Consider the following 25,933-nt stretch of genomic DNA (forward strand, 5'->3'; position numbering starts at 1 on the left):
GCCACCATGTCATTGAACATTTGTTGTGCCTGTCTAAAGTTCCTTTGGGCCTTAGCCAGTAGACACATTTGCATGGTTACATTATTAATTCCACATACAAGTGGTTTGTCAGCATTTCATTCAGGGTTAAACTATAGTCACATGTCTCTGCCAATCATCTTAAGCCAGTCAAAAGTCCCAATATGCATTTCCTGGGTCTCCAATTGCTGAGTAAAACCGATAGGGTCTCAGAATTAGAGGAGGTTTGTGTCGTAATATTTCTTAACTAAATTTGTCGATTCTTTAAAGGTTTTAGTATCTGGTGCTTCAAGGAAGTAGGCTCCTAATAACTGTGAAAGCTGCAGGCCCACAAGTTGTCAGGAGAAGTACTTGTTCCTTTTCATCTGCCCCAATGTCATTTGCCCGGGAAAAAAAAGAACTCTTTTCATGTACTGGGCCCAGTCTTGACCAGCAGAATTGGACCAAATTAACAGCCCCAGTCAGGGAACTCATATTCTATGAGGTCCCCCTGGCTGACCTTGTTACAGTCACGACACGTTCATTTCCAAATATTACTTTTTGACAATTTTTGTCTCCTCTCAGAGGAGGAAGGTTTATTGATGTCTACTCAAGTGACTAATGAGATGAAGAGTTCGCAAGGCTTCCTTCCAGAAGTGCAAGTAGGTGTCTCATTATTTTTGCAGGCAGTGCTAATGACACCTAACAAAGAGGATTTCATTCCAATGAGAGAAGAACAGGAGGGAAAGCAAATCTTGGTCATTGCAGTCTTTAGTCAATCTGTCTTCTTTCTTCATAAAGAGAAAGCAAAGTTTTGGCTGATTGATCGTAGCTTTGCCTTTAATTCAGAAAGTTGTGGCTTCAAGTTCCACTGCTGAGATTGGGGAGTTGTAAATGAGAACTGAGAAAGAATTTCACCAAATCCTTTTACTGATGTTACAATTTTTGGAAGTACCATTTTGTTTTGAATTCTATTCTTCGTTGGCTTTTATTAGCATCAGTCTACTGTACAGACTGTGTCTTCAAATTGTAGTTCATCTGTGCTGTTATTGTACTTTATCCTACTCCCATACCTCATTAGATATGCTACCTTTGTACCTCATGCTGTTCCCAAGTTGAGATTCTGCACGTGTTTCATCTTCTCTAATCCGATATCATCTCCCTTTGCATTTTATTTCAGATGTGTGCTCCAGGAGATGAGTGTCCTTTGAATTCTCCATACTCTGAGACACCTTGTAATTTGCTCCCTTAAGAACTTAGGTCACACAGTAAGGAAATATAAACTAAATTCCCCTGTTGATAAAATTGCTTAGGCTCCTTTGAGACATATTAAGAAAGCTATTGTGACATTTATTTTGTCTTGTAATTCTTTTAGTATCTTCTGATTCATCAGGTAGATGCACCATAAAAGATGATATTCACCTAATGAATTCAGTGGGTAACATCCTGACGTGCAAGTGACCAAATTGTGATTGTAATATAATTCTGCAGGAATATTAGGTGTACATTGAATTCTGTGTGCTGTTACTTGAAAGATTGTTAAATATTGTTTACTAAATTGAAAAATAAGGATGTTCTACAAATGTATCCACAATAGAGCTGAGCTATTCAAAGAAAGTCCTAGTTTTTATCTATCATCTGTTCCAAGTTGTCTTCATTCTTGCCTTTGTAGTAGTCGGACAATATGATTGGGATGAGCATTATGGTGTTAAGAAGAAGAACCTGGATTACACTTGCAAATCTTACCTTTTATTTTTATTTACATTTTTCTTTCAGTGTGGTGCCATGACATTTTAACCTCTCCTCTCTCAAGTGATGAGATTGTGTAGGTTGTACTGTAACTGGCCACCAGGAGGTGTGGAAAAGTTGTCCATCATGACTTACTTCCTTCCACAGGTCTCTGGTGTTGTCAGCAAATTGCCTGGTCAATAGCAAAATGCTCTTCTGAAATCTTTGTTTAAAGCAAGGCGAAGCCAAACATCTTTATGAAGGCCTTGTTTAGGGTAATGGAACAGCCAGCAATTGGAGTGCCAGTCTCTGCAGCCCGACCACTGCAACAAAGCAATGACGATTGTCTGGAGTGCCAATGTCATTCAAATTGAAAAGTGCAACATTTCACAGCCTGAACTGTTGGCACTCATATGTTATCAGATGTACCTGCGGAGTGAAGTAAAACAATACCTGCACTCTCTCCTCATTCTCAGGCAATGCAAGTAGACTGAGGAAAATGTGATTAAATGTACTGTGACAATAGAGAACAATCACAATTGACCATCCTCCCATATGGATGAGACAAAAGGGACAATTTTAAAAAAAATTATAAACTACCTTGCCCCTGATCTTATTCGCATCAGCAAAGCTGAAGTTCTTAAAGTATTTTGTATTTTTCTGTGTGATATATGCACAGCAGGAGAAAAGGTAACATTTCAGTCTATCTGAAACAGAAGGGTTGGAGAAACTCAGTAGGTTTGGCAGCATCTTTAGAGAAAGAAACAGAGTTAATGTTTCAAGTCTGATGATCCTTCATCAACAGGAAAATTGTATTATTCGTGCTGATAATGGGGCGTGCGGTTGTGGTGGCTGGGGGGTGATTCGGATAGACAGAAATGATGCCCTCAGTGAGAGAGAGAAAGAAAGGAAATGCAGGCAAAGAGTTTGCTTATGATAAGCTGGAAGGGAGATAAATGCTGAATGGGTGCTATTGGGAAGTGTGAGGGAATAGTTGAAAATTGGTCAGCTAAACCAGGAGCAACCCATACAAAACAGGACCTAGAAATGCAGGGAGTTGATAACATGGAGGAGAGTGCTTGTGTCCTGAAATTGTTAAACTCAGCATTGAGTCCTGAGGCTGTTAAGTGGAAGATGAGGTGTTGTTCCTCCAGCTTGTCTTAGGCCTGGCATTTACATTGCAGTAGGTCTGAGATTGGCATAGAAATCCCAGTGAGGTGTTGAAGCAGCTGGCAACTGAAAACCCAGGGTCATTTGTATGGACTGAGCAGAGGTGCACTGCCAAAGTGGTTTCCAGCCTATGTTTTCTCTCCCCATTGTAGAGGAGACCACATTGTGGGCAACAAATACAGTAGACTAGATTGAGTGAGGTAAATCACTGCTTTACCTGGGAAGATTCCCTGGAGCCTTGAAGGACGGAGGGAGTAAACAGGCCGATTGCATGGGAAGGTGTTGTGGGGGTGTTGGGCAATAAGGAGGAGTGGACCAGGGTGTCCCAGAGGGAAGGGTCCTTACGGAATGCTAACAAGGCGGATAGGGGAGTGTGTGTTTGGTCCAGTATGCTGCAGGCCATCTCTATGCTTTATTCACAGTACAAGTGCTTTTTAATCAAAGCGAATTGATTTAAGAACATTAAGTGGTGAGTCATGATATGTAATTATTTGAGCAATATTTATTACTCAGTGCTGATCCTTTTGAAGTCTAGAGAGATGAGGCATTTGGATAGGGTTAAAAGTTATCAGAACTGTTCTGAAATCTGTTCAGCTTCTGAGAAAGGGTAGGTTAATATTTCAAGTGGTTCCCTCAGAGCTCATAAAGGTAGTTTTATAAGACTACTGTGCATTCAATGGGTTTGTAGGCTTAGAGTCTACAAAAGTTGAGTGATTTACTGTATTGTTTGAACTATCTTGTGGGTGGATTTGAACCATCAGTGAGCTGGCCAGCAGAGTGAGTGGGACACTTGGGCAGCCAAACATTCAAGTGACTGGCTGAGTCCACTTTGATGACAGGATCTCCTTTAACATACTGCTGCAAGTCCCACACCTTGAATGACAGTGTCACAGACAACAGGCTTGAGGATGGCTCAGCGTTGGAGATGACCCACCTGAGAGGAAGGTTGATGTGGGGGAGATGATTATAGATTGGTGGAGAATCACAGATGCTGTGGTAACCCAGAGTGCAAAGAGCATTTACAATTCTGACAATGTGGAAGCAGGTTGTTCTGCCCTTCTAGTCCACACCAACCCCTCCAAAAAGCATCCCACTCAGACCTATCCTATCACTGTAACTCTGTATTTCCCATGGCTAATCCACCTGGCATACACATCCCTGGGACTATGGGCAATCTAGCATGGTCAATCCACTTCATTTACACATCTTTGGATTGTGGGAGGAACTTGGGGCACCCAGAGGAAACTCACGCAGATACTGGGAGAACGTGCAAACTCCACACAAACAGTTGTCCAAGGAATCGAATTCAGATCCTTGGTGCTGTGAGGTGGCAGTGTTAACCACTGAGCAACCGTGCCACCCCAACCAGAAAGCTGGTGGGTTTTGGAAAGCCACATTAAGAAGAAAATGAGCTGCATTAATTCTGTAGCACTGATTTTAAGGTGGCAGGTTATATTATTTAGAATCGGTATCTTACCAGTTCGGTGCACCTGCATAATTCTTATTACATGTCTTTATTTTGTTCCACTTTAATAGTAAGTCAGTGTTTCAATTTACCCCTCGAGTCCTCTTTATTTTCTTACCCTTGTTGTTACATGCATTGTCTTTAAATGATTAAAAGTCTATGAAGCCATAAATATCCAGCTTGACCAAGATTTTCAAAACTGAGATCATTACACGATGTAAAGTGTCAATCTGATCCAAAAGTTATGAGTGGCAATGAATATACTTTTAATGTGGGTGGTGGCAGGCTTTTGGAATTTTGTTTTCAGTAGCTATTGACCATCTTACTTCCTGCAATATCTGTAGGTGACCCAACCCAAAAGGCCTGTTTTCATACTATAGGGTGTCGTGGTGGCTCAGTGGTTATCACTGCTACCTCACAACATCAGGGACCCAAGTTCGATTCCCACCTTGGGTGACTTGCTTTGTGAAGTTTTCACTTTCTCCCAGTGTTTGTGTAGGTTTTCTGCGGGTTCTCCGGTTTCCTCCCACAATGCAAAGATGTGCAGGTCAGGTGAATTGGCTATGCTCAATTGCCCATAGTGTTAGGTGCATTAGTTAGGGAAATGGGTCTGGGTGGGATACTCTGCAGAGGTTCGGTGTGGACTTGTTAGGCTGAAGGACCAGTTTCCATACTGTAGGGAATCTAATCTAATCAATAAGTGGATAACTACTAACGTCGCTCAGAGATAACCCAGCTCTTTGTGTGAAAGCAGCTCACTGCCAATCCTCTCTACTCACCGTGCAATTCGGCTATCTGTGTTACACAGTACGGCCAACACTGGGTGGGCATAAAGATGAGGGAATCACTTGCACACAGTACAATTCTTTTCAGCAACCACAAACCCTGAGAAAAGAAATACATCACTGAGAGCAATGCACAGAGCTGAACTGCACAGTGATGATCGTGTTCATAACTAACACAGGACTCCTCAAAAATATTCAGCATGATTCCTGTAATTGCCTATCAATTCTTTTAACTTATTCAGGTGCAATTTTCTTTCTTCCTCAATCAATCAAGCTTTCTCTCTCGAAGTGTTGACTTGTTTGTGGAACAGTTGCACAGTGCTAGCTGTCCCTGATATGATCGTTCTTCACATGCAGCTGGGTGTTGGCAGGTTGTTGGAATTGTGGTTTTACACAGCCACACCTGATATTGTCCATTCACCAACTGCTTCTGATACAGGCCAATAAAAAAAATGAGGAGTGGGAACACCTCTTATTTACTTTTCTTCACACCAAGTATTGTGCAGCCTGAAGTAGCACATTGACCACTCGCTGATTGCAGCTACATTGGCATAAACTAGGGACTCCTGCTGACTGCATGATCACTACACAACAAACTGGATAATAGAGCAGTCTGATTGCCTCGTTCCCTGTTTGCTTAAGCCTCTTTTATATGATAGGAACCCAGCAAGAGTGTACTAGGAAAATAAGGTAAGCTACTTTGTATGGCTTCTGTTTCAGAAGCAAACATTGCAAATCATCTAAAGCAGGAATCTAGTAGAAGTCTAAATAATGTAGGCTCTGGCAAGGTTAGTGGTAGAATTGGAAGTTAGCAAGGACTATCTCTAGGTCAGGGGTACCTCACTCCGTCTTTTGATTAACCTGTTCAGATGTATTTGGACATAACTCTGAAGGAGGTAGGGTTATGAATGTAGGCCCCTCTAAGGGAGGGACACTGTCACTATGTCACAAGAGCGCTTATGGCTACTACACATGGTATTCCCAGGCAGTTTCCAATCCAAGCAGTAACCAGAATGATTAAGTTAGATTCCTTACAGTGTGGAAACAGGCCCTTTGGCCCAACAAGTCCACACCGACCCTCCGAAGAGTAACCCACCCAGACCCATTTACCCCTGACTAACACACCTAACACTCTGGGCAATTTAGCATGGCCAGTCTACCTAACCTGCACATCTTTGGACTGTGGAGGAAACCAGAGCACCCGGAGGAAACCCACGCAGGCACGGGGAGAATGTGCAAACTCCACACAGGCAGTTGCCCGAGGCTGGAATCGAACCCGGGTCCCTGGCACTGTAAAGCTGCAGTGCTAACCACTGAGCCACCGTGTCACCCAAATCTGCTTAACTTCGGAGATCTGACATTTTCAGACTTGTATGCCCATGGGTTCACCTCATCTTTTTGTACTTTTCACAAGTGGGTTGGTGAATTTCTCTCTGGCAGCAGTGAATTGCCAATGAAAGTTGATTATTGCTTATTAATGGCTAAATTTGTCCAATTTAATATTTAGCATTCTATCTTGCCAAATGCACCAAGCAAGCTGGGTACTGAGAAAACTTGGAAACCAGAGCGGGTATTTGGTGGCTTCATCTCTCTACTTTCTCCAAAATGACCTTCTTGTTAGACTAAACAGCATCTTGGCATGATCCATGTCCATTAGTTGCTTGCACCCTTTGACCACGGACATTGATACCTGGTATTAGCCAACCACTCAGAACCATCATGGCACATCTGCTACATTGACAGGGTGTTCTGCAAGTACAGACCTGCAATGCCGGGCGCACTGGCAGCTAGCATTGAAAGGCTGTAGCAGGTACACTTTGCCCACATGAACAGGTCCCCAGCTGAAGGATTGGACCAGGCTGCAACTCAGGGCTGCTGGTTTGTTCTGTTAGTGCCCCCTCACTTAGTGCTTACCTGCACACTCGCAGCATCGCTGTCTAGCCTTGCTTGTTAGTGCCTTGGCACTTTGACCAATGCCAGAGGCTTGTAATAATGCCATGTTGATGGGTTGTTTTGTGTGGAAACACACCAGGCTGCCTGTTAGTAGGGATCTTTCTGGAAAGGGGTCAGGCAGGAAGAGGGGGCTGGTTATGTCCATCAAGTGCCAGTTGCCTGCATGGCAAACACACACCAAACATGTTTTCAGCCAAATTGCCATGTCAGAAACTGGGTGAGGACTAGTCCTTAGTCCAGTTAAGGTGGGGGAAGTGCTGTTGATCAGGGTGGTCCTAGTCCCATCAATCAAAGGCACAGTCTACACGTAGCCTAGGAGCTTGTCCATAGTCAGTCATCTGTTTTGGATGTTCACCGTCAAAGGAATCTGTCTCAGTACAGTCTGGGGATTGGGCAATGTCAGTCCTGTACAGCCAGCAACAGCAGTCAGGGGAATTGTATGTCTTTAGTCAGGGACTGGTCTGTCACATCTGGTGGTTGCTTATTGAAAACGGTCTCAGGTCCAGGATAAATAAAGTCCTGGACATCGATCCTTTCAGTATTCAGGAGGGTGCAAGGGAGCATGCAGGGGTCGGGGGTGGGGAGATCAATATCAATAGGGGTGGGGGTGTCCACCTAGGAGTGGGAAGCAGAGGGGAGGACCAGGATGGCGACATTGTGTGAGGGGATCTCCAGGTTCATGGGGGTTACATGGTACAGTATAGGACGGCATGGTAGGCTATGGAAAGAAGATGGGGTTAGTGCTCGTGTCTGCCATTGTGGCCTCCACAGGAGACCAGAAAGGATTAGAGGTAATTTTGGGGTTCAGGATGGAAGGAGGACAATTGGAGGTGAAGTTCAACCTGGTGGGTCTTCACATAGGCAGGGGGCTGAGTGGGAATGGGCTGTTTGGATGGTGCTAGGTAAAAGGGGACATGAAGGCTCATAGAGGGGTATCTGGTGACCAGGCAGGGCCCTGTGCTGATGGTACCCACCCTGAGCTGCATTCCCTGCCATAACCTTCCTTTCTCTAAATGTGAAGTGCTACTAGAAAATGGCATGAACTGCACTCAGGGTGGGCAAAGTCAGTGTCAGTTCAATGGGTAAAATCACGTGATCCACATCTACAAGATATTGGGATTTTTGAGAAGATTTGTAGCTGAGCTTGAAGGTTTGTTTACAGATGTTTCATGACCATGACTAGGTAACATCGTCAGTGAGAGTTTCTGGTAAAGTGCTGGTGGTATGTTCTGCCTCTCTATTTATAGGTCTTGGTTTCTTAAGGTGGGTGATGTCATTTCCAGTTCTTTTTTTCTAGGGAAGTTAGATAGGGTCTAAATCGATGTATTTATTGATGTAGTTCTGGTTAGAATGCCATGACTCTAAGACTTCTTGTGCCTGTCTTTGTTTTGCCTGTCCTAGGAAGTGTGTGTTGTCCCAGTCAAAATGGTGTCCTTCTTTGTCTGTATGTATAGAAACTAGTGATAGCGGGTCGTGTCTTTTGGTGGCCAGTTGGCATTCATGTATCCTGGTGGCAAGTTTCCTTCTAGTTTGTCCGATGTAGTGTTTTTTGGCATTTCTTGTCATTTACAAGATACCATGCAAGAACTGTAAAAAAAAAGTACATTGGACAAACTAGCAGGAAATTATAACTAGAGAGTCGGGACAAACCACCAGCACTTCACCAGAGACTCTCACTGATGATGTTACCTAGTATGGTGACGAAATGTCTGAAAACAAACCTTTAAATTCAGCAAGCTAACTTACATACTTAGATATTAGAATATTTGAGGGGCAAATACATGAAGCAGCCATTTGCAAATGGCTGTGTCATTGCATTTGCAATAACTCCAATGCCGACTGGCAGGTGAAGATACTTAGGAGTCAAATGCTGGTCAAAGGTGATTTGTATCATGTCATGGCTGCTTGAAAAGGCATATCAATGATGGTTAAGTTAGCGGCAATGACATTAAAGAAAGACCAATTCTGGCCATAAGGTGAACCATTATTTGTGATGATTTGGAGATGCTGGTGTTGGACTGGGGTGTGTACAAAGTTAAAAATCACACAACACCAGATTATAGTCCAACAGGTTTAATTGGAAGCACTTGCTTTCGGAGCGCTGCTCCTTCATCAGGTGGTTGATGAAGGAGCAGCGCTCCGAAAGCAAGTGCTTCCAATTAAACCTGTTGGACTATAATCTGGTGTTGTGCGATTTTTAATGTTATTTGTGAAACTTCCAAGGATGCTGTGGGAGCTGCTTTTCATCTGTGGTGTACATATACTGATGATCCATACTGAATGCAGTGAGGAGTTGAATGGCAGTCCCTTTTTGGTTTAGTGTGTTTATTACACAGCCGCACGGAAACCTCATCAGCTTCCTGCGCACATTGAGGCTGAAGCTGTTTTAATGTTGGAGAGAAGCTCTTTGTTATCAGGGTTCTATATGTCTCATTCAATGGAAGAGTGTATGCAGGCGTCAGTTGCAGGGTATGCCAATAATGACTCCTTCCACATCTAAGAATCTCTTTCACTTCTTGCATTTCCACTGAGAGTCCTGCACCCTAAGAATCCACCGCTGAGAGCCTACGCATACCTAAAAATGAGGTGTCAACCTGGTGAAGCTACGACACAGGGATACTTGCATACAAATGGCATTTGTAGCAAGTGACGGGCAGAGCCCACAACCAATGGATCAGATGTAAGCTCTGCAGTCCGGCCACAACCAGTTGTGAATGGTGGTAGTCAAGTGAACTATTCACATCTCTATCCTCAATGATGGAAATGCCCAGTAAATCAGTGCAAAAGATAAGCAATCTTTTAAGTGATTATTAAGTGGATGATCCATCTCAGCCTCCTACTCTTGTTCCCTGCATCAAAGATGCCAGTCTTAGTTCATTCAATTCATTCTATGTAATATCAAGAAACGATTGGAGACACTGCAAAGGCAGTTGACCCTGCCAACATTCTGGCAATATTACTGAAGACTCGTGCTCCAGAATTTGCCACTCCCCTAGCCAAGCTGTTCCAGTACAGTTGCATTGACCTGACAATGTGGAAAGTTGCCCAGGCAAATCCAACCCAATTAATTACTCTTCATCAGCAGTAAGTGATGGAAGGTCTCATCAATGGTGCCATCAAGCAACATCTGCTCAGTGACATACAGTTTGGGTTTCACCAGGGCCATTCCGCTCCTGACCTCATTACAGCCTTGGTTCAAACATGGACAAGAGAGCTGAATTCCAGAGGGGAGGTGAAAGTGACAGCTCCTGACATCATGGCTGCTTTCAACCGATTCTGGCATCAAGGAGCCCTTGCGAAACTGGAATCAATGGGTACCAAGGGCCAAACTGTCTGCCGGTTGGAGTCATACCTGGCTCATAGGAAGATGGTCGTGGTTGTTGGAGGTCAGTTATCTCAGTTCGAACCATGACTAGATGTGGGCCTGCACTGGATGTTGGGGATAGAGTGTTCAGATGGGATGTATCCATGGCCAGCTAGAATGTGTGGTATGATGGGTAAATGGCGACGAAGATGAAATAATGAATTGGGGTTGTATGTGGGAGTGAGAGTCAGCCATGCCAGCTACATGCTGTGAGTGGCATGGCTTTGTGGAGACTGTGTACCATTAGGCCAATGGTGAGGGGCAACACTGCATTTTCAATGCTTCTCTGGGTGCATGGTGGCTTTTCGAGGATGTTGTGTGCCAGGGATGCCAGTGTTTTGGCGGGCATCCAGTAAGTGGAGAGTTGTTCTGTGAATAATGCGTGGTCACATGTGGCTGGAATCATATGGAACAGATGCCATAGGAGCAGGTTAGATAGTTAATGATGTGAGTTCGGTAAGATACTCTGAGAAGACGTCATGGCAGAAAACTTTCCAAAAAGCTTGTTGGAAATTGAACTTGGCCAAAGAAATATAAGGTTCATGTCTACATTACACAAAGGTCGTTGACTAAGGAATCTTCTCAAGGCTGCTTACTATATACTAACATGGGGCGGCATGGTGGCACAGTGGTTAGCACTGCTGCCTCACAGCATTAGAGACCCGGGTTCAATTCCCGTCTCAGGCAACTGTCCGTGTGGAGTTTGCACGTTCTTCCGGGTCTGCGTGGCTTTCCTCCAGATTCTCCGGTTTCCTCCTATGTCCAAAAATGTGCAGATTAGGTGAATTGGCCATGCTAAATTGCCCATAGTGTTAGGTGAAGGGGTAACTGTCAGGGAATGGGTTTGGGTGGGTTGCTCTTTGGAGGGTCGGTGTGGACTTGTTGGGCTGAAGGGCCTGTTTCCACACTGTAAGTAAACTAATCTAATGGTTTTCTATTACTTAGCATTGTATTTGAAAGTGATATTCATTTGTGGAAAGGCATTAATTTCATTAATACCTCAGTGTTCACTCTGGGTAATAGGAAGGCTAGTTTCCTCTGACTGATTTCTCTCTTCCTATTACAGCTGCCTTTTGCCGACACAGTAACTCACAGTGGCGGATGCAGAATAACGTGCATGACTCTGGCGACAGCTCAGAGGATGAATTCTTCGATGCACGAGGTTTGTGGAAGTGCTATTTGTTCTGAAGAAATCAATAACCACTGTTGTCAGTTAGTTTCTTTTCCAGACAGCAAATGGGAAGACTTGTTGAGCTGTCTTCAGCCTGAGATCCTGATTTACCAGTGAACCAAAATAGGGACTGAATTTAATGATGTCCATTTTTCTTGTGTAGCCTTTAATGATATAAAATGCACATCAAGCATTTTAACAGCCCAAATGTGTATTGACAGTTAATGAAATAGGAGTGATCTGAGTAATGAGAGTTATTTTCTGCCTGCAATTAAATTCTCAAAATCCTGCTGTACACATTCTGACCTGTCTACTAACAGCTAATTTGTGGAGCCAACTTAGATTCATGACGATACAGAAAATCTCAGACTGATTAAATTGTGTGGCCATTGCATAATGGTTTTATTCAGAGCTTCGCCTCCAGTGTCATCATATATTTAGGCCCAAAGCCATTAATTATTTTTTCTGAGTAAGCAACCAGTGTTGTATATGATAATAAATTATCCCAGGATAATATTTATTGTGAGCGATTGCTAATGTTATATTTCAATTTTCTTCAACATTTATAATCAGGAAAGCCAAACAAATGAAGATACTCAAGAGTGTGGGTTCATAAATGGTGTAGGATGCACATAGGAATTGCATCTTATTGAAAACTTCTCATTGATCTGTTGGCCTGTCTTCATGCTGTTCGGTTATTGGTGCTAATAATGCCTTGTCCTGAACTATGCAGAGCAATTGTAGTAAACTAAGCTTTGTGATTGTGCTTCGAACTTTCTGCTGCTGATTTGAATGCATGAATGCTTAACATATTTGAATGATATTTCTGTATGCGTTTGGTCAGGTTATCCCTCTCCTCTAATACTATTGTTTGACAGTTAGTCTATAGTTAACTCTTGATTTAGTATTCCAAAGCTTTATCTCCCATCACACCAATTGGTGCTTTTTTGCTTTTATAAAAATACAAACTAGGGATGGAAGTAGACCATTCGGCCCCTTGAACCAGCTTGTTGACTAGCCACTATGTACATCCCTGGTCAGCATCACAAACCTGTTTGCTTCCTCAGTTGTGCTAATTCCTTGCCACTCAGCTGTAGTTTGGAAATAAAGAAACAGCAGCGAACACTTCAAGGAATTAATTTTCCCTCCCCTTGACAGAACAGGACTTCTAACATTAAACCTATTAAAAATTTGCTTATAAACTAGGTGCCAAAGATTGTTCCTAGAATATTGTGTAAAATGTTTGAAGTTGTTGGGGTTCCTTTACTTCTCTACTGGAGATCTGAAGGAGAACATAAAGAGAGAAAAACAGTCTTTTAAAGGAAGGCTTCTTCCCCTTATAGTCAGATCTAATATAATGCATCAGAAAGGCAACAATTCACTTGGGGGGGGGGGGGGGGGCACTTTCCCAAATCTCTCAAATATATTCATACCAATTATTACAAATAGAATTCTTCAAAATTTGCTCTCATGGTTAAGACTGGTAAAATTGGCATTGTTGCTGGGCCCATTGACAAGTTTTTCATCAGTTCAGTTTTGTGTGGTCTTAAGACCATAAGACATAGGAGTGGAAGTAAGGCCATTTGGCCCATCGAGTCCACTCTGCCATTCAATCATGGCTGATGGGCATTTCAACCCCACTTACCCGCATTCTCCCCGTAGCCCTTAATTCCTTGAGACAACAAGAATCTATCAATCTCTGCCTTGAAGACATTTAGCATCCCGGCCTCCACTGCACTCTGCGGCAATGAATTCTACAGGCCCACCACTCTCTAGCGAAGAAATGTCTCCGCATTTCTGTTCTGAATCCTCCATTATCAGGCTTGTTAGCCTTGTGTTGCTATGCATCCTGCAGCAGTCAATGATACGAAGTGATTTGTGCAGCAAACCTCTCTGTGATCGTTATCTGTACCACCTATCATCACTTGGATGTGTCAAGGTTTAAGAAAAGCAGCTAACTGATGTTAGACTAGCCTGTCATGGAGTCAGAAAGCTTTGCATTAATATCGTGCTCAATCCCTTTGCCTGAGAACTGATCAAACCCACTCAAGTGCAGCCTCATATACTGGGACAAAGACGAACCTCTGATTAAATCATGACCCCAACATAGCACCTTTTGTACTTGCAACTGCTTCGACATTATTCTATTGTTTAAAAAGTGTTCACAGCCCCTACCGGCAAAATGGTCAATGGACAATGGATTCATATCTTTTTTTTAATTGCTATGATACAATTGGCAATTTAAACTCCCAATTCCTTAGTGTAACTAAGGCTCTAAAATAGCTGAAAGGTTTGAGGGAAGCTGGCAACAGTGTTGCAGAGCTGTGCTAATATATGATAAAATGGAAGTGCTCTGACCGTTTTCATAGGGGTTGTTTTTTGGGGTGGGGCTGCAAGGAGGAGCAATGTTACATAGTCTCTACAGGAATACTCTGGCCCAGAGCCCCCTGAAGTCCACCCTTGCTTCAATGCTGTGGATCATTCTGCATTCCCCCCACCCAGTAATACTTACCTGTTGGACAGCTTGTTCTCAGATTGTTTCAATGAGTCAGGATTATCTTGACCATTTTTAAATGAAATGGTTTCAGGTGAAGGATGCTCTTTTGCCTAATCACTCTTGTGTTTCCACAATTGACTCAGGCATCTCCTCGTTTATCTTCAGCAGACTCCTGAGCAGGCAGACAGAGCTTCAGGTTGAATGTGCCATCCCTCATTACTGTCGCTGCAATGTCAGGCTGGCTGACTGGCTTGAATCCAGGTGTGACACGCTTTATGATCTAGGCTGAACATGCTACCAAGTGAGTCAAGCTGACTCTCCAGTATCTTTGTAATAGCATGCATTATATCACAGCATAAGATTATACTGGAGCAAAAAACTGACACTGTAACATTCAATTAAAATGATTACGGAGCTCTCTGTAGGCAATCATTAATACTGCCTCTTGATTGATCAGTCACCGCCACTACTGTCCATTGTGAAAAACCTCTCTACTTCTGCTGTCCATTATGAAAAGATATCCAAACAGAATATTCCCCAACATAACTGCATCTGTTACCACCCTTTTTAATACATGGATCCAAATTTTGTGGTCTTTCTTTCAGTTTATTCCCCTCCCTTTGTTTAGTTTCAATCTCAGTTAGTTAGCCAAGTCTAGCTGAAATATGAAACAACCAGAGAAAGTGCTGGAGAAGCACAACACAGTTGGCAGCATCTGTGGAGAGAGAAACCGGTTAATGTTGCATGTCTGGTGTGAAGAAGAGTCATACTGGACTCGAGACATTAACTCTGTTTCTCTCTTCACAGTAGCTGCCAGGCCTGCTGAGTTTCTCCAGCATTCTCTGTGTTTGATTCCGATATCTTGCATCCACAATATTTAGCCATTTTCTAGTTAAAAAAATACCTTTAGCCCCAGAAGTGGTTTTTATCAAGGCTTGATCAATATGAGCAGGTAAATAAGCAGACAGGTTAGAGTAGAGCCAGAAGTCACAGATTTAAAAATTGACCTTATAATTTATTTTATTCACTCTAAATGGCTAGAGTTAGAAAGTACAATGAGTAAACAATGAAATGAATTCCATTGTGACTATCAAAGACACAAAAAGTAAGGGAGTGTATTAATTCATATTTTTTGACATCACCCAAGTCTTCAGAATAAATTATATCCATATAACAAAATCTCTTCCTTACAGGATGAATAGGCAGCCGCCAGCACAGAGCAGCCATTTGATTGGCACCCCGTCCAGCTCTTAAAAACATTTACTCTCTCCACCACTGGTGCACTGCGGCTGCAATGTGTACCCCCCAACAAGATACACTGAAGCAGCTTTCCAAAGGCTTCACTCATTGAACCTCTTGAAACTGCAAGCTCCAGTGTTTAGCATAACAACTTCCCATCTGAACCACGCTGGTGTGACTTGGAACTGTCTCACTGTTCCTTCACTGTCCCTGGGTCAAAACTCACGACCACACATACTCTAGGTGTATCTACCACATTCAGATTGCAGTGGTTCAAGAAGGTGACTTACTACCACCTTCTCTCGGGCAGTTAGGGATGGGTAGTAAACATTGACTGTCCCAGTGATTTCCATATCCTGTAAACAAATGAAAGAAATATCCAAATTCGAGACCTGAAAATTCTAAAACCTCTCTCTTTAGTTGAATATTGCAACAGCACTGCTACCACTTCATTTAAATGACTATGTTTTTCTTTCTTTATGTTCTCCTTCAGATCTCCAATAGGAGAAATAAAGGAACCTCAACTACTTAGAATATTTTACACAATAAACAGGAAATGCAATGTTTCATGTACAAAGCTTTGCTTCATACCATGCTGTGGATATGCTTGAACAGCACAGAACAAATCATTGCCAGCAGTGTTCTGTTCTGTCCTGGCCATTGAAAACAATCTGCTTCATGTTGGGTAATCCATATGTTCTTTTTAGGAAAACCTTTCTCAGTGACCCTTGCCAATCAGGCCTTGAATCAGTTATTTCCAGGTTACTCCAGGGTTTAGCCCTGGCTTTAGGTGTGAAACGTACACTTTCAGACCCATCGTAGTAAATGGTACATGCGTGAGTATTGCCTCAGATGTCCACTGTCATCTTTTGGATTAGGCTTCTTCTGGGCATCCAGAGAACACCAGTAGGATGCAAAACCCAAATCAAATATTAATGATCCAGTGCTTGTTATAAAATCCTGCTGTGAATTGCCCTTGACTCAAGCAGTGAGTTATATAATAATCGTGCAGAAGCTCAATATAAAATATTCACCTCTGTCTTATAGGCTGGTTATTGTTAAGTGCTTTTCAGCAGCTTATCATTTTCTGGGACAAGAGAAAAGAAGGAAGGGTGTACACATACAGCAAGTTTGGCAATATCTGTAAGGAGGGAAAAAGATTTAACATTCCAAGTTGCTGACCTCTCATTAGTTAACAGGGAGAGGTGGTAGATAATCTCTAGGTCTTTTTTGTTATTCCATAGTTGGCTTTGTGATTTCTGGTTTCAACTTTGTGTTAGTGATGGACTGCAAGAAATATTTTCTTTCACTCATAGGCAGCTTGCTAGGTTCTGGATGGGGAAGGGGACCAGCACAAATAGCAGAACGTTGAGTGCCAGTGTTGTCTTGATGTCTTTATGATCACAGACCTCACAACCATGACCTGATTACATTGCTGATAACCAGACAAATTGGTCTTGCAATCATTTTAATAATAACATTAATATCAAATAATGGGAAGGAAGATCTTTACAATAACTCAATTTATGCTTGAATAACAGTTAGCTTGCTGAATTAAGAATCACCTTTTAAACCCTTTCACTCCCTGTGTTGCATGTTCGCTTAACTAACAGGAACTGCATCTTTCAGTGGGAACACACTTGGGAAGGAGAGTGGTTTCTTTGAGAGCATTTCAAATGGCAATGATTGATAACCTCAAGCAGCTTGGGGGCCGAGGTTCATTCTGCAGTATCCTTTCATGAGATGTGATACACCCACAATGTGGTATTGACTCTTTAGTAGAAGATGGTGTCCATTTACCATGTTTGAATTCTCTTTGAAGGATGACAACTGTCATTATGATGTAAAGAGAGCCAATGTGTGCAGATTTATACAAAATGGTTCCCAGAAGTCACATAACCACCTTCAGCTTGTACTGGGCCTAGTTTGCCTGTATCTCCGGATGAACTGTCAAAAAACTTCTCAGAATTCAATGAATCTTTTCAATGGCGAACAGAAACCCCTTGACAGTGTTTCTCCTGAAGGTAGGACTAGCTCTTCCTAGCTTATCACAACCTGACATGGGAGCTAGCCAAGGTAATGGCTGAGACAATTAACATAGAAACTAGGAGCAAGACTGGACTATTCGGATCTTTCAGTTGCTCTGCCATTCAGTACAATCATGTCTGATCCTCTATCTTAATGCCACACTCTCTATTCCTCTCCATTATGCTTGATGCATTTAAAATAGAAACATTTATCTGCCTCATTCTTGAATATATTCAGTGACTTGGCCTCCATCGCCTTCTGTGGTACTGAATTCCACAGGTTCACCACCCTTTGAGATCTTTCCTATCTGAGTCCTAAATAGTCTCAGGATACAGGATACGCCATGCCCCTGGTTCTAGACTCCCAACCAGGAAAAGCGTCCTCCTCTCATTTAACCTATCCTGTTAAAATGATAAGTTTAAATCAGATCCCCTCACATCCTTCTAAGGACTAGTTAGCGCATACCCATATCAAAATTATCCCTCTTCACAGGACAATCCATCCATCTATCTTTGGTCTCAGCTCGATGAACTTTGCTATACACTTCTATAGCAAGTGTATTCTTTCTTAGGCAGGGAGACTAAAACAGCCACAATACTCCAGATTGAGTCTCACCAAGACTATGTATAGCTGGAGTAGGATATCCCCACTTGTGAACTCAAATTCTCTTGCAGTGAAGGCCAATATACCATTTGTCTTGATAACTAATTACTATCTTTTATCTGAACTGAAAGACAATGCACAGGTCTGGTGCCTGAGGCCCAAAGTGGAAGCATGCGTCTTCAGTCTTGGGATAGAATTGTTTGAAGTTTTGATCTGTATCAAGGAAGAGATAGTGAGGACTGCAGATGCTGGAGAGTCAGAGTCGATAAAGTGTGGTGCTGGAAATGCACAGCTGGTCAGGCAGCATCTGAGGCGCAGGACAGTTGACGTTTCAGGCAGGACCCTTCATCAGGACTGATGAAATGTCGACTCTGCTCGGATGCTGCCTGACCTGCTGTGCTTTTTCCAGCGGCACACTTTATCGACTTTGGTCTGTATCAAACAGACTATGAGGAGCCATTTTATGCAAAAAAATAGAGAAACACCATCCGAGAAAGAAGATACTATCTGAGTGGGTCAGAGTTAAAAACACACAACACCAGGTTATGGTCCAACAAGTTGAATTGGAAGCACTAGCTTTTGGAGCACTGCTCCTTCCTGTCACCGGCATCTCCAAATCATGAGAGAGTCAGGGCTTTCTGAAGGAAGGCAGAGGGAGACAAACCAGCTAAAGGATTGGTGTACTGAAGCAAACTATCAACAGCCACAATTTGCAGAGCTATAAAAGCAAAACACAGGGGTCTCAACTCCTTCTCGAGGCTGTCCTGCTTAGTCTGCCTTTGAAAGGAATCACAGAATCTGTGACATTTGCTGAATTCTGACTTCAAGTTTTAAACTCTTTTATTTTTGACAAGCCATCCCTGCAAGAACACTAGCACCTGATCTTGTTTTCACCTTTTGGAAGAACTGTTTACTTACTTTAAACCTTTGTGTATGTAGTTAATTACATTTTACTGAAGTAACTTACAGAATTGGTTTGTCATAAGCTACCTTTTTTTCTTGTTTGAAGCATAAATTAGTTATTTTAAAATTCAAGCATTCAAACACTAAAAGGGGGATATAAATGAATTGTACAAATTTGCAGTTCATGGACCACTCCAGGTATGTGCCTGGTGTGGTCCTGATAGAAATATTCAAGTTTGCCTAGAACAGTAGCATAATCATATCATTAGCTGTTCATTAGACACTTGACTACTTTGTAAAATATCTTTCACCACTAAAGCACTAGCGGTATATTTTATGGATAGGGATACCTTTTATTTATTTAAAAATGACATCTTCTTCAAACTTACACCTTCACTTTTTGGTCAAATTACAAATCTCTCTCTTTCCTTTTTACAGTTTAATATTGTTCATGCAAATGTTCTGAAACTTAGCAAAGCATCCCAATTACAAGGACATTCTTGGTAGTAATTGAATAAGTAATCTCCTAATGTTCCAAATCATTTTAAATGCGGTGAGCAACATTATACTGGGAAGTTAAACTTATCAGTTTAGGATATAAAATTTGATTACATTGAGGTTTAATAAGAGAGTTACTCATTGGTTCTTGCAGCTGTAAAAGTATGCTGCTAATGAAGAATTTACTTCATAAATGCCAAGTTGCCATAATGTAGTGTGCCAATTGGCAACTTGCTACATTCTAATTTAGAATAGTGTTAAGTACAATTATATAATCATATTTAACATAATAGTCAAGTTGCACCAGTTAGTTCTGACATGTTTTTTTTAAAAACACCATCAGATCAATTGGTGCACGCTAAATCAAACACAAGATCTTGACAAAATGTCTGTCATTCACTACTAGTGTCATAAAACGTTATCAGATCCTCTCTGCCTCTGCTAGTAACTAATCTATTATGTGATGCATGAAGAGGTTGGTGAGCTAGGCAACATAATGGCCCAGTGGTATTAATGTTAGACTATTAACCCAGAAACCCAGGTAATGTTCTGGGGCCCTGGGTTCAAATCCTGCCAGGGCAAATTAATTCAATAAAAATCTGGAACTGTGAGTCTAATAATGACCACTATTGACTGTCAGGTGGAAAATCACTAATATCCTTTAGGGAAGGAAACTGTGTCCTTACCTGGTCTGGTCTAAGTGGGATCCTTAACTGCGCTGTGGGTGATTAGGGACAGTCGTCAGCAACATTGACATTCCATGAATTTAAAAAAAGTCTTGTATAGGTCTTGAGAATTGTTCAAACATTCATACTAGGTGCAATAGTTAATCATATCAGCTTGTATATATCTTTTTCCTGACTCTGTTTATGTTAAGTGATTCATAAGCAAAATCTTTGAGTAAATGAGATGACTATCACTAATGAAAAAAAATGTTGCTTGACATAAGGAAGAACAACACTGAGACAGAAAGTTAATGGATTATCTTAAAATAATAATGAAGAGTTTGTGGAAACCATTTTGTAAAAATGTGGAGAACAATGTACTTATTGGAAGTTATTTCATATGTGCAATCAGAAGTCTGGCATTACTTAAGCATTCCATGATCCAGCGTTGAGCATTTTTCATTTAAACCTTATCAGTAGATTAACTCCTGTGGAAAATAATGGGATTACACCAAGTACAACATTGTAGATTGTGGTTTTTGCATGGCTGTCAAGGTTCTTGCATGTTTTTCCACCTCTTTGAATATTGTAAAGTCGCACCATATTTGGACAACTTTGCAAGGCAAAACTTTTTAAACATTGGAAAGGATAGTTTACCTTAAAAGGATATTTCCTCACTTAATTATCCTGAGTCACCAGAACTCTGAGTCTATTTTGTACTGTCCTTGCCAAGGGATATGTTGCTGAGCAACAATAATTTCATATTATACTAAGCCTGACCCTTAGGAAGACAATCAATTCCAGCAAAAAAATTACCTTCAAGACTTCAGTGTGAGTTTGTAGTCAACTTACAAGTTTTCAGCAAATCCAAATAATTGCTTTTGGAAAGTATACTTGAATATGGACTATTTTTGAAAGACTAAATCATGATGGTGGATTTTGGGATGCATTGGTATTAACTTTAAGAAAATTCACAAACAACTTTCATTTCGTTTAATGCAGCTCAAAGGTTGGGTAACGTGTTGAGAAAAATTTGAAAGGAAAGTTGGACAGAAAAAGGATAGATACTTCCTTGATGGTATAACGTTAAATATAATGGATGTCAAACACAGTTGGGGGTGTTCAGTTGTATAGATCTTGAAAATGTCACAAATAGATGCAAAAGGTATTCCAGAGAGCTAATGGAACACTAGCTAATATTTCTAGTGGTCCGGACTACAAGGATATAGAAATTATATTGCAGTTATACAAAATCCTGGTTAAACACTATCTCAAATACTGTAAACAGATCTGGGAATTATCCTCTGGGAAGAATATACTGGCCTTGGACAACATAGGTTTACAAAAATGATACCTGGACTTCAGGAGTTAAGTTATGAGGAGTAATTTTACAAATTAGGCCTGTCTTCTCGAGAATTAGGCCTATCTTCTTGAGAATTTAGGAGGTTCAGTGCTTATCTGATTGAAACCTTCAAGAAATTAGCAGGAGAAAGCCGGGTAGATGAAGATAAATTAATTCTGATTTGGAGATGCCAGTGTTGAACTGGGCTGTATAAAGCTAAAAATCACATAACACCACGTTATACTCCAACAGGTTTCTTTGGAAGCACTAGCTTTCGGAGCGCTGCTCCTTCATCAGGTGGTTGTGGAGCATAAGATTGTAAGACACAGAATTCAGAGCAAAAGTTTACAGTGTGATGTAACTGAAATTATATATTGAAAAAGACCTGGATTGTTTGTTAAGTCTCTCATCTTTTAGAATGAGCATGTTGATTTCAGTTCTTTCATATTTAAATTGGAGAACTTTTTTAAAGTTACATTCTCAAGTGAACTTTAACAATTGGTGTCATGTCAGTCTCACACAGGGCACATCAACACCTTAAATGCATTATCTGGGCTGACATGACACCAATTGTTAAAATTCACTTGAGAGTATAAGTTTAAAAAGGTTCTCCAATTTAAATATGAAAGAACTGAAACCAACATGCTCATTCTAAAAGATGAGAGACTTAACAAACAATTCAGGTCTTTTTCAATATATAATTTCAGTTATGTCAGCCTAAACGTTTGCTATAAATTCTGTGTCTTATGATCCTATTCTCCACAACCACCTGATGAAAGAGCAGTGCTCCGAAAGCTAGTGTTTCCAAATAAACCTGTTGGACTATAACCTGGTGTTGTGTGATTTTTAACATTGTAAATTATTTCCACTGCTTGAAGATTCGAGAACTAGGGAGCGTACTCTGAGAATTAGGGCCAGACCATTCAGGAGAGAAACTAGAAAACACTTCTGCACACAAAGGGTGGTAGATGTCTTTTCCACAAATGACAGTGGATGCAGGATCAGTTCTGAATTTTAAGTCTGAGGTAGATAAATTTTTGTTAAGCAAATGTATTAAGCAATATGGGCCGACAGCAGTGATATAGAGTCAGGCCACAGATCAGCTATGACCTCATTGAATGTTGAAACAAGCTCAAAGGGCTGAATGAACTACACCTGTTCCTTTGTTTATATCCAGGAAGGAAGTAGTGAATTCAAATTTATTTAGATGGGCCACTCGCATCATATAGTGGCAGTGAAGGCTCCCTCCCTGAAGAAATAGGGCACCGGCAGGTTCCTGTATTCCAACAAATTGTGTGGTTACACAGACAGCAATTGCTAAATGTAAGAGGAAGCTGCTTCAACCCTCAGGATGCCAGCACTTGGTCCTCCCACCTCTGGCACTCATCAGTGCCTTGCTTTTACCTACTAAGTAGTCAACTCAGTGTTGCACCCAAGAGGGTACATTCCAAAACCAGGCTTTCCAACTGCTTGAGACTATCTGGCAGGGCCATCTACAAAACTTCCCCTTTGACAGTTATCAGAATTCAACCAGACAAGCTGCAGCCACTGACATCGTGATGCTTAGAAGAACGAGGCAGGCAAAGAAGGTTCCAACATAGGAACTAAAGAAATGCACAAACATGATTCATTAACTTGTAGGTTGGATGGCTTGTTTAACAGAATTTGTTTGGAATGGGTATTTTATGGGGACTTTTACTTCACTGTTGTGGTCAAAAGGACACTGTTATGATCAGTGACACAGTGAAGCTCAGGTTATTGCTGAATGAAAAGCCAGAGACATGCATGAAAGAATCATGGTAAATGTAATGCAGTTATATACATTGTATAATGAGGTATGAACGGGGAAAGTATGTAACAGGTAATTGTTATGTTCAGGTGGGGTTCTGATTTCAAGGCATTCAGTCATAATCCCACAGATCGTAGCTTTGCACCATTGGCTCCTTAGCCAAGCACATACACCAAATGTCTGAATCTGCAGTTCCTTTCGTACTGCGAAGGATTACTATTACAACAGGTTCTCCATGAACATGTGCGATTAAAGGAGAGAGGCGGCGCCCATACAGCTGTGCTCCAGACCAGGATCAAACAGCACTACGCACTGACCGGAGTTGGATATCCCAGGCCAACCAGTGTTCCACGGCGCTAGGTTATCAAAATTCTGGCAAGTGTGAAAATAGAAAAGTCCCCTGGGCTGGATGGAATTTTACCTAGGATTCTATGGGAAGCTAGGGAGAAGATTACAGAGCCTTTAGCTTTGATCTTTTATGTCGTCATTGTCTACAGGAATAGTGCCAGAAGACTGGAGGATAGCAAATGTTGTCCTCTTGTTCAAGAAGGGGAGTAGAGACAACCCTGGTAATTATAGACCAGTGAGCCTTACTTCAGTTTTAGGTAAAGTATTGGAAAGGATTATAAGAGATAGGATTTGTGAAGGGTAGGTCGTGCCTCAAAAACCTTATTGAGTTCTTTGAGAAGGTGATCAAACAGGTGGATGTGGTGTATATGTAAAGTGTTTGATAAGGTTCCCCATGGTAGGCTATTGCAGAAAATGCGGAGGCATGAGATTGAGGGTAATTAAGCAGTTTGGATCAGAAATTGGCGAATTGTAAGAAGACAGAGGGTGGTGGTTGATGGGAAATATTCATCCTGGAGCTCAGTTACTAGTGGTGTCCTGCAAAGATCTGGTTTGGGACCACTGCTGTTTGTCATTTTTATAAATGACCTGGATGAGGGCATAGAAGGATGGGTTAGTAAATTTTCAGATGGCATTAAGGTCAGTGGAGTTGTAGAGAGTGCTGAAGGATGTTGTAAGTTACAGAGGAAATAGATAAGCTGTAGAGCTGGGCTGAGAGCTGGCAAAAAGAGTTTAATGTGGAAAAGTGTGAGGTGATTCACTTTGGAAGTTTAACAGGAATACAGAGTACTGGGCTAATAGTAAGATTCTTAGTAATGTGAATGCACAGGGAGATCTTGGTGTCCGTGTACACCGACCCCTGAAAGTTGCCACCCAGCTTGTTAGGGTTGTTAAGAAGGAATATGGTGTGAGGCATATTGAGTTTTGGAGCCATGAGGTCATGTTGCAGCTGTACAAAACTCTTTGTACAGCTGCAATTGGAGTATTGCATACAGTTCTGGTCACTGCATTGTAGGAAGGATGAGGAAGCATTGGAAAAGGTGCAGAGGAGATTTACCAGGATGTTGCTTGGCATGGAGGGAAGGTCTTATGTTGAAAGGCTGAGGAACTTGAGGCTATTTTCATTAGATTAAATTACTTACAGTATGGAAACAGGCCCATCGGCCCAACAAGTCCACACCGACCCTCTGAAGAGCAACCCACCCAGACCCATTCCCCTACATTTACCTAACACTGCGGGCAATTGAGCAAGGCCAATTCACCTAACCTGCACATCTTTGGATTGTGGGAGGAACCCGGAGCACCCGGGGGAAACCCATGCAGACACGGGGAGAATGTGCAAACTCCACACAGACAGTTGCCTGAGGCGAGAATTGAACACAGGTCTCTGGCGCTGTGAGACAGCAGTGCTAACCTCAGTAGTGAGTTGTCAGTAGTGGCAATTAGGATGGGACCAAGGAAATCCCTTCACTCTGTTTTCTACTCCTCCCTCTGCAAGCAGCCTGCCATTTTCTGTTCTGCCTCTTCTCAATGACCCACTCATAGTGGAGGGTAACTGGGAAAAAATGGTCTGAGCAGAATTCAAAATCAAACTGAAGGCTTGTTTTCATGTGTACCACCTCTCTCTACAGCTTTCACCAATTGCGAACAGCAATAGAAAACTTACGGCATTTCTATAAATTAAGACTGAGCTAGAATAAATTGCAACTAAGCTAAATGTAGTTGATAATGCTGATGAATACTGCTGATAGCAGGGTAGGTTGGGGACTACATGCTGGAGTGAGATTTGTTTCTTCCTGCTGTTGTACAGCTGGGAGTATTTAATGGAAGGAACTATCTGAATTGGTAAATTAGAAATAGCACCACTGGTGTCATTTCAGAAATATACACAGTGATTTCATAATCTACTGAATCTACATGTTTCCAGCATAAGCTGATAAAGCCTACATTAACAGTCTTGATCAAACTGTTTCTACACAGAGTATAGGAGCAAATTACTGCAGATGCTGAAATCTGTACTGAAAACAACAAGTGCTGGAGATCGCAACGGGTCAGGCAGCATGCCTGGAGAGAGAAACCATCTGAGGAGCAGGAGAGTCAACGTTTTGAGCATAAGCTCTTCATCAGGAATGTGGGGAGGCCGAAGGGGGCTGAAAGATAATTGGGAGGGGGGATGGGGCTGGGGGGAAAGTAGCTGGGAATGCGATAGGTAGATGAAGGTGGAAGGGTGATGGTGGTAGGTCAGAACGGAGGGTGGAGCAGATAGGTGGGAAGGAAGATGGATAGGTAGGACAATTCAAGAGGGAGGTGCCGAGTTGGAGGGTTAGATCTGGGATAAGTTGGGGGAAGGGGAGATGAGGAAACTGGTGAAATTGACATTAATCACGT

General features: G+C 41.9%; 1 protein-coding gene across 5 annotated transcripts in view; it reads left to right on the forward strand.

Annotated features, from left to right (window-relative positions):
- The window catches only part of pitpnm3 (PITPNM family member 3), a 668,094-nt gene that overhangs the window by 242,165 nt on the left and 399,996 nt on the right, over window positions 1–25,933 (forward strand). For 4 of the 5 annotated variants that reach the window (XM_072589641.1, XM_072589638.1, XM_072589639.1 and 1 more), the window contains exon 2: window positions 11,529–11,624. The exons of the other annotated variant lie outside the window; for it this stretch is intronic. In XM_072589641.1, coding sequence (XP_072445742.1) covers window positions 11,529–11,624 — 96 coding nt within the window. The remainder of the gene's footprint in view (window positions 1–11,528; window positions 11,625–25,933) is intronic. 5 annotated transcript variants of the gene reach the window in all.

The sequence above is a fragment of the Chiloscyllium punctatum genome, chromosome 19 (assembly GCF_047496795.1).
Source record: "Chiloscyllium punctatum isolate Juve2018m chromosome 19, sChiPun1.3, whole genome shotgun sequence".
Taxonomy (NCBI): domain Eukaryota; kingdom Metazoa; phylum Chordata; class Chondrichthyes; order Orectolobiformes; family Hemiscylliidae; genus Chiloscyllium; species Chiloscyllium punctatum.